This window comes from Lonchura striata, chromosome 3, assembly GCF_050655825.1.
Source record: "Lonchura striata isolate lonStrDom1 chromosome 3, ASM5065582v1, whole genome shotgun sequence".
In the NCBI taxonomy this organism is placed as follows: domain Eukaryota; kingdom Metazoa; phylum Chordata; class Aves; order Passeriformes; family Estrildidae; genus Lonchura; species Lonchura striata.
Window position 1 is genome coordinate 97,366,212 of NC_140705.1, and position 9,428 is coordinate 97,375,639.

General features: G+C 41.7%; 2 protein-coding genes across 3 annotated transcripts in view; one reads left to right on the forward strand and one right to left on the reverse strand.

Moving 5' to 3' along the window:
* The window catches only part of LIN9 (lin-9 DREAM MuvB core complex component), a 38,445-nt gene extending 32,568 nt beyond the window's left edge, over nt 1-5,877 (forward strand). For both annotated transcript variants that reach the window (XM_021536991.3, XM_085575900.1), the window contains 4 exons: nt 2,457-2,582; nt 2,883-3,065; nt 3,169-3,266; nt 4,531-5,877. In XM_021536991.3, the coding sequence (XP_021392666.1) occupies nt 2,457-2,582; nt 2,883-3,065; nt 3,169-3,266; nt 4,531-4,636 (513 nt within the window). In that variant the 3' untranslated portion in view covers nt 4,637-5,877. The remainder of the gene's footprint in view (nt 1-2,456; nt 2,583-2,882; nt 3,066-3,168; nt 3,267-4,530) is intronic.
* On the reverse strand, nt 4,692-9,175 carry MIXL1 (Mix paired-like homeobox). The gene is made up of 2 exons (XM_021536983.3): nt 8,888-9,175; nt 4,692-8,797 (listed from the first exon to the last, which is right to left on the reverse strand). Exons 1-2 carry the CDS (start codon nt 9,173-9,175, stop codon nt 8,381-8,383), a joined length of 705 nt encoding a protein of 234 aa, XP_021392658.3. The 3' UTR covers nt 4,692-8,380.
* Nucleotides 9,176-9,428: the final 253 nt, after the last annotated feature.

The following is a 9,428-nucleotide window of genomic DNA, read 5'->3' on the forward strand; positions in this document are numbered from 1 at the left end:
CCTATTGCCCCATCTCTGTGTGTCTGTAATTTTCTTCTACTGTGCTATGATGTTGTTCTTCAAAACCTTGTTATCATTTTAGTTATTACATTATTTTTCCTGTATTTTTTGTATTAGTAACTAAGCTAGATGCAATGAGAAGCAAGATTAAAACGTGTCATTGCAACCTGCAGCTCTGATATACCAACTCTTCTTAAATTATTTTTTTTTCTGAGGTATTTGTACTTTTGCTTAGATAAGGAGGTCCATAGGAACGACAGTATCCTTCATCTAGGATGAACCTGAATGTTAGCTCAGCTATTAAGTCATAAATTACCTACATTCTTAATTTTTTTGGTCAGTCTCCTTATTCCATGGAATTGAAAGAGCGAAAAACCAACTTGGAGGGAAATCCAGAAATAGTTGCTAAATTTGATACATTTTAGCTCAATTGTAACCCAGCTAAGGACTTTGAGATATTTTGACATTCTTCCCTGCTCTATTTCCTTTGAAAACCAGCAATCATGAAGCAACCCCCATTACCACTCAAGGCTGTCCTGATAAATAAAAGTAGAGGATGTGATATCTTCCTATTAGGCCATATTCTTAGCCCATCTTCTAATCCTCTTTGTCCCTTGGCCAACCCCATCTGTGTTTGTGCCACTGAGTGTGAGTTGCTTCTCCTTTAAAATATATTTTCTTTGAACAAGAGTCTTTTTCTGACCCCAGTTCACTTCAACATCAATAACATACCTAAACATGAAGAAAATTGAATCCTTTGAGTTCATTCAGGTGTACCTTAATTGTTAGACTTTCATAATAATTCATACATTTGTCATTTGATAATTGTTAGAGTACCACTGCTGTTTGGTTTAAAGTAATCCTTTTATGAGGACTTCTGTTTAATGACTGATTCAATATAGAAATAAATGGAACTGACCAAAATCAGAAATGGTACTGAATGGAGGCCATTCTTATCTGGCAATAATAATAAATTTACATGAGGAATGCCTTCAGAGGAGCTATTAATATATACAACTGTACATTTTTGTCTCATTTTTCTAGACATCACTGTACTAGTCTGGGTTGCAGGCTATAAACAAATTACTGTGTACATAAAACAGTAAACATTTGGATAAACAAGTATAAATTGAAAGGACCTGAAATAAAAACAAGATAAAGGTAATGCTGGTTGTCTCTAGATCCTTGGTGACAGAGGTGTTACCTGTTTCCCTCCACCGAAAGCCATCCATCATTTGTCAGTTTAGCTGTTCGTCAGTGTTTCCAGGTCTTGGGTTGTGCCCAGGTCAGAAATAGTGCTGCTGCTGCTGAGAAATATTTCTTTTGTCATCACTAGCATAGAATGCCCTTAGCCTTTCCTCTCCAACAGGGAATTCATAATTGTCTGCAGTTTTCACAGCTAAGCTGGAGCAGTTCAGTTTGCTCTAAGGGAACTGGACACTGGAGAAGGTCTGAGAGATTTGATTTTTTATGTACCACAGCTGCAGAAAGTATGCCAAATTTATGCCACTTTCCAGTGAATTCTGAAATTATGGTGTTAGTTTAAAGCCCTATTAAGTTGGTATTCAAATTTGTAAATCCCTGTAGATCATCTCAGTGATTAGGTTTAATAGGGAAATTTGAACTGAACTCATTACTGAAACCTTTTGAGTTTCTGACCACGATTATCATGATGGAGGCTCTTGACTTTGAAGTTTGCTTTATCTTGTGTGTGAAATCTATAGCTAAAAGTTTTGCTTGTAGGAGGTACAAGCAAAATCAGCCCTATGTCTACCTCTAGCTTCTCTTGCAAGAGGCAATTTGGAGAGGAAATTTTATAATATATTGTATGTTTTGTTTCAATTTTATAAATATCACCTAAACAATGTCAAGCTGTACTGAAAAGAGTATAAGAAAAAATATACTGTATTTTGGTATATATATTTTTGTGGAAAATCATGCTTACAAAATAGTGTTACCAAATATAAGCTCTAGTAACTTTCTTTTTCAGTGGAACTGTTAGCTGTAACAGAAGGTGTGTAGCACTGAGTCATCCTCAAGTGATCAATAATTTGCTAGCCACATGTCTCCCATCCTGCAGCGGAGGTGGTCAGGGGCATATTGTCCTGTACTATTCCTCTGCTGGCAGGATAGTTTTCTGCTCAACTAGTAGGGAGAAGACATGCCCAGCTACTAAGGAATAACCAGGTCAGACCAGAGTCATTTGCTGTAGCATTTGCCACCATGGATTATTGTAGCACTTCAAGAAGGGAATAAAAGCATGGTTGTTACCTACACAGTTTATGGAGTTATAAAGAGTAATATTGCATTTTAATATTTTGTGTGTTAAGGTTATTGTATTTGACACTGGGATTTCAAATATTTTTTATTTTCAAATAAAAACTCCTTTTGATGAGTTCAAAATCTGGAACTGTTCAGGATTGCATTAACTTTGATATGCCTTGTGTTTTCCACAGAAGTCCTATTCCATGCCAATTGGCATTGAGTTTCAGAGGAGATATGCAATTATTGTTCTAGATCTAGAACAACTAAACAAAGACTTAAATAAAGTTTTGCATAAAGTTCAACAGTACTGCTATGAGGTAAGATTTTGCTGGAATCTATGTGTACTTGGTGGTTTTGCTCAACCTAATTAGAAAACTGAATTTCCTGGGAATAGGGGATGGGTGAGGGTCACACTGAAATGAAACTCTTAGTAGCTGTGTTGGATTCCTTCTCTGGAATTTGAGCTGCCTTTGAGCAAAGCTTTTTCTGATATCAGTGGCCTGTTCTTAAGTAGACATAAATAAAGGAAAAAACACTTTGAAATCATCTCATTTCACACATCCACCAAATGCAAAGGACATCTTCATTCTTAATTTCTTCCCTTCTTATCTCTGCAGCTTGCTCCTGACCAGGGCCTCCAGCCTGCTGACCAACCCACGGACCTGAGGCGCAGATGTGAAGAGGAAGCTCAGGAAGTTGTCAGACAAGCAAATACCTTGTCAACAGGACAACTCTGTGTGGAGAGTGAAAATTTAACTGATCTTATCTCTAGACTTACAGCAATATTACTGCAAATTAAGGTAAAAAATTTGCACAAAATAGCGTATTCCATACAATGCACAGTATTAAAGCTCTGCCAGTTTTTGTGCTGAACTGTGAGAACATTTTTTTCTTCTTCTACAGTGTCTAGCAGAAGGAGGTGATCTGAATTCCTTTGAATTTAAATCACTAACAGATTCATTAAATGACATTAAGAATTCAATAGACTCCTCAAACATCAGGTATTACTTTTTGAATATTTTACTCTTAATTACACACTTTGTGATAGTTCTTACTGTATTTTAGAGGTGAACATTGATTAAGGGGTTTAATCTGATAACTTCTACTTATAGGAAGGGTCCCATCTAAAAGAGGGGCTGCTTTAAGGGAATGTGAAATTAGCAATTTTCTGTTTGAACCTCTCAGTGAAGTAACATGTTAAAAAAAAAAATTAAAGTGCTAAATTGATGCAACAACAACTAGACATTATTGTTCTTTAGTAATTTATGACATATAAAAACTTACTTTAAACCTTTGTCAGATTTTGAAATCTCACTAGGAATACAAGTTTTTTAAACCAGTAGAATTTCCATATTCTTTTAGCATACTCATCTGTAAATACCAAAAGGTGGCATATGAGACAATTAGACATTTTGATCAGCTTCCATTGGCAAGATTTTAAGCCAAGAAACAGAAGAGCAGCCATATTGTGCCAGACCAAAGGCCAATCTAGTCTAGATGGGCCATTTTTCAACAGTTGTCACAAGCAGCTGCCTGAGGAAGAATCATAAAAATAGCAAGAATGTGGTAGCAAGAGTGTAGTGATACTTGTCTGGAGTACCCTGCAGCCTCCAGCAATTTGTGACAAGCATTTTATGCTGCTAAATGATGTCATTCAGAAAATAAACATAAATGCTAAGTATTTTTTTATATCCTTACTACTTGTATTGTTACATAATGACAGGAGGCTGTACAAATGAATTTTAATTTTTTTTTTTCCCAAAGATAGTAGGATGGCCTTTTGATTTGAATATAGTTATTGAGAAATGCTCTTTTATATCAATTTTCATTAGGAAAAACAAAACCAACCTTAAAAATTAGTGAAACTTCTTTATAGTCAATGCTGCAAATTGCATATTGGAATTGATTCAAGTAAAGGTTGATGTACCCAGGAAAGAACGTGATGATGTTTCCATTTCATGGTACTTATTTTTGGCCATTTGAGCATCTCTTAATAATATTTTAATTTCACTAATTCTGGTCATGTTAAAACCTTACTTTAAGTGTTTAAGTCAGTGGCTCTTCATTTCTGGCAGCTGTTTGTGCAAGTTGTGTTTTCCCATGTTTCTCTGTCAAGTTGCATTTGTATGTACTGCTCTCTGATTCACCTGGATTTTTATACTGGCTAGGCTCACATCTTGATTTTTCACTGTAGAGATATTCGGACATAACTCTTACATATTGGGTTCAACATTGCTTTCTTTCCTTCTTTTTTTCTTCCCACAGTTGTTTTCAGAATAATGTTGAGATCCACGTTGCACATATTCAGAGTGGTCTGAGCCAGATGGGAAACTTACATGCTTTTGCAGCCAATAACACCAACAGAGACTGAAAACTTCCTTTCAAGTGTACAGCAAGTAGTTCTGGAAAATCTTCCTTTCTATAGGCTTCACCAAATACCCTAACTGCCAGAAGATAAGGGAAGAGAAAACCTCTCAGAAAGGACCCTTTTAAATATATTCTATCTGCTTCTTAAGGAAACCAGCATTTCTGGCCAGCATTACATTAGATTTCTCTATTTGTTATTCACATGCAGTAGTTTTGCTAACTGGTAATCTCTTAGTAATTGCATTGATTATAGTAAACTTGAAAGCATACTTTCATATAATTTGAACTTCATTTTTAAAAGTTCAGATTAATTCAGCACACCTCTTGCTGTTGGATCTCCTGGTATGTTAGAAGTGCTGAAGAGGAAATGGCTGGAGTTAGTAGCCACATGGCAGGTCTTTGTTGTGTAAAGCTACACCTCTGTGTAGCTCTTCAGAGCTGCCAGCTGAGCCCTTGGGAAGCCCTGACCTAAGGAAGCAGCAGCAGGATACAGCCAGCAAACATAAGCTGTAAACTGAGGATGTTGGGCAGGTCTATCAATCAGTCAATGTCTTGTTGCAAATCTTAATTTATCATAACTTATGGAAGGAGTCTAATGAAGGAATATAAAAATGTAACTTAACTTTCCAGAAAGAGATTGGCTATGGCTTTTTTCCCTTCACACAGGACAATAGTTCTTTAGGCGGTATTTTATATAAGTGACTGGTTAAACTTACGTTTTTCCAAATTCTTGTTCATTTTGCACAAGTTTTAAATTAGATTACTGGTTATTCAACAGTACCCACCATGTATAAATATGAAGTTTTTAATAATTAAAGGTAACCAGTGAGGTAAACTGCAAAAATAAGAAGTGATAGCCTGCCTATACCTTTTGGAATGTTAATCTTGTAAAAAGTGTGTATTGGTTTGTTTAAATAGTCTTGTAAAGCTTCTGTGTAATGAATTGTTTTCAGATATGGATTTTCAGAGATAGCTGTAGAGATGTTTTTGATTCTTTTAGATGCCTCATTAAATAAGGTCTTTTATATGTTAATGTATAAAGAATATGTAAACAGGGTTATTTTCAATTTTAAAATTTTGTATAGTTTAAAGATGCTTCTGTATTCTGTGTTGGTATTGTGCCACTGCAAAACTTTAGTGCAGAGTTTATATTTAGCTATATTTGTTCTGTTAATTAAGAGAAATGCCTAAATCTTTTATTCTCAATGAAATTTGTAACTGAATAAATTGACCTATGAGAGTTGATATATTTCACAAAAATGCAAAATTTTTTGCAGATGGTCTCAGGTCATTTTTTTAAGAGAAGCTAATTGCTGAAAATCAAATGTTATGAGGATGAGGTGAGTAGCTATTTTAAAAGGTATTCAAAAATTTTACAAGGGATACTATAAAATAATGATAAACAGTAATTTAGCTGAGGTACCCAGGAAAACTTACCTCTCATAATGCAACAGCACATCATAGTCATCCCTGCAGTTGCTTTTGTAATTATATCACTTGTGATATTTGTGGTGTTACCATCTGTTTGATAGAGTCCTCTCCCACCACCCTTTTCATGTAAAAATGAGAAATGTGCCAAAGCCTAATTTAAGGTACATAAGTTTAGTCAGGCTGTAACCTGCTCAACAGCTAACTCGGGAAGAAGGAACCATCCCCTTGCACCCCTATACTCATGTGTCTGCTGCTCCCTCAGCACACCTCTGCTCTGACCCCTCCTGCTATTGGACTCAAGCTCAGCATGTGCACTGAATGTTTTGAGCAGCAGGACTTCCCAGTACAAAACACCAGGAGTCATTTGGCCCTGTTGATGGCAAACATCCCAAACTGAGAGGGAGACAAGTTGTAGACACTAGTAGATACCAGAGGATTTGGAAACTTGCTTTTCATGACAGTCTTTTATCCTACTGGACACAGAATGCACTACAATAACCACCACTCTCCAATCTCAACTCTGATTCCTTAGGTATGATGCTTTTTACATGTGGATACATAAATGTGCTGTCCAGCATGTTTTCTGTTGCTGTAGGTTTTAAAATTTATTTTTAATTAATTATTTTAAATTAATTTTAAATTAATAATAATTAATTCATGGTTTAAGTATATAATAGAATAATCTGTCCCTTATTATAAGCTATTTACTTTCACATGTCATTTGTCCCATTCATGTAGGCAATGTGAATATGCACTTCTTTTCTTTTCTTTGAAAGGCTGCATTTTTTCTTGGGTACTGATGTGTTAGTCAGAGCTAATGTTGAATTTTGGTGACAGTAACAAATAGAAATGCTTTTGCTGAGTGTACCCCAAGCATAGCAGGAGTCTCAAGAGTTCACTGCAACTACTATACCTGAAGTCTGCAGGAGCAGAACAATTTACTTTGAATTTATTATAATCAATAAACTTCAATTTACCCTGAGCCCCCAAGAAACCATGGACACATTTTCTATCTTTTCCTGCAAGTGCTTCTCTTCTGGGGTTTTCCTGGTCCCCAGCATAGTACCCAAGTCCACTTGGGACAGATGGTGTCTGAGGTAGGTTGGTTGGTTTTTGGTTCGTGTTTTTTTCAATGATAGCTCTGGGGTTTTTTTTGATGAAGACTACTAATCAGCAACCCTACCATGCCAGTTCACCTTGCAAGCTTTGCAGTCCAACCAGTATTCAGCTATCCTGGATCTCACAAGCACAGGTGTGTTACAGGGTGGCACTGAGGGATTTTGTGCATTGGTAACCTTATTCTGTGGGGTATGATTCCTCATACAGGGTATTTCTGCCACCAGTACATGGGTCATTTTTCCTGTGCTGCTGGCATTCAGCTGCTTTTCCATAACTTGCAATTTGCTCTACTAGGCTCTGAAGTGCTATTTTGTAAGCAGGAAGAATTTGCCATATGCTCAAAATACATACAGAGTAATGTATCCTTCCTCAATAAATTGACTTGGAGGAGAGAGTTCTGTTAACTGATTTTGCCATTCTCAATGCAGAGCCATTCAGCCCACAAGCCATCATGTGAACAGCTTCTGTGCAGTCCCTGCCTACAGCTAAAGCACCCTTATAATGTCCACAAAATACTCCCATTTCTCTTAATTTAACATTAACCTTGGCTTAGATGGCACACTGGAGGCTTTTGTCTGAGCACTTGAGATTTTGGGGTTTGTATTAATTAGGCCAGACATTTCCATATTCATTTAGGGATGGGGGTGTTTGTTTAGTTTGGATTTAAGACAAATACTGACAGAGAAAGTTTAAGGCAGTTTTTGTAACCTGTCCTTTGGGCCCCTTAGGTCTCTTACTGACATCTGAACTGCAGCCATAGCTCTCCAGGACCTGGGAGGAGAAACTGCAGCTGCGATATCTACACTTCTCTACCCCACCAAGGTAAGAAACCTTGCCCCTGCACCAGGTACACAAACAAGCAGATGAAAAATGTAAAGCTGTACTTTATTTTCCTTGGTCAAAAAACCCCAACAGACCATCACTTTTTTAAGACCAGCCCCCACCCCCAGAACACAGTGGATATGGGTTAGCTTTTTGGCTAAAGAAGGTTAAATAGATATACTAAACATGATACAAGAAAACTTTAAATACAGTGTAAAAAGATGCCCTCAGCTGATGGAGCCGACCCGTATCTTTCTTAAATAAATAGGTAGAATCAGTTACTACCGGATAAAGTGCAACAGTGGCAGAGCAGCAGTGGTGAGGTAGCGCGGTGTGTGACTGCTCCCCGCCCGGGCGCGTCCCGCCGCGGCGGCGCTCAGAGGGCGCGGAAGGCGCCGAGCGCGTTCTCGTCCCACTCCGAGCCCGACTCCGAGTAGCCGCTGGTGTCCTCGGCGTCCGACACGGGCGAGTACTGCCCGCAGAAGGCGCGGGCCGGCGGGAAGGGGCCGGCCGCGCTCCCCACGAACGGGCCGGGCTCTGCCCCGCCGGGCTGGCCGGGCGGGAAGCCCTCGAAGGCGGGGCCGGGCGGGAAGCTGGCGGCCGGCGGCCACGCGTAGGGTACCGAGCCGTCCTCCGTGCGGGCCACCCCGGACAGGGCGCCGCGGGGCCGCTCCGGGGCGCGCAGGGCGGCGAGGCGGGGCGGCCGCAGGCAGCCCGGCGGCGGCGCGGCGGGGCCGGGGCGGGGCGGGCCGCGCTGGCGGCGGGACTTGGCGCGGCGGTTCTGGAACCAGACCTGCGGAGAGAGGCGGCGGTGAGCGCGGCGGGGCGGTGAGCGCGGCGGGGCGGTGAGCGCGGCGGGCGCGGCACAGCCGGCGCCCCTCACCTGGATGCGGGACTCGGGGATCTGCGTGGCGTCGGCCAGTTTCTCCCGCAGGTAGATGTCGGGGTACATGGTGTCCTGGAAAACCAGCTCCAGCGTCTCCAGCTGCGCCGCCGTGAAGCTGGTCCGCTTCCGACGCTGCGAGGCCGCCGGCGCCCCCTCGGACGGCTCCGCCGGGGGAAGCGCCCTGAGGGCGGGCGAGGCCGGGCCGGGCCCGCCGCCTCCCGCCCACCTGCCCGCGGGGAAGGCGGGCGGCTCCGCCAGGGGCTCTCCGAAGCGCAGCGCGGCCATGGCAGCGGCGAGGAGCGGGCCCGGACGGCCCGCCGCGCTTTATAGCCGGGGAGGGGGCTCGGCAGGGGCGGGGGTGCGAGGGGCGGCACGGCCCCGCGGGGAAGGTGAGCTCCGGGCACCCCGCCGGGCCCCGCGCCCCAGGCTGCCGGGGGGTGCCCGGCTGGGGCGGCCCCTGCCTTGCTCAGCCCAGGGGAGCCAGTGATGCCCTATGCGTGCCTGACGGGGTGGGTGATGGCTGGCAGCCCTCGACTCC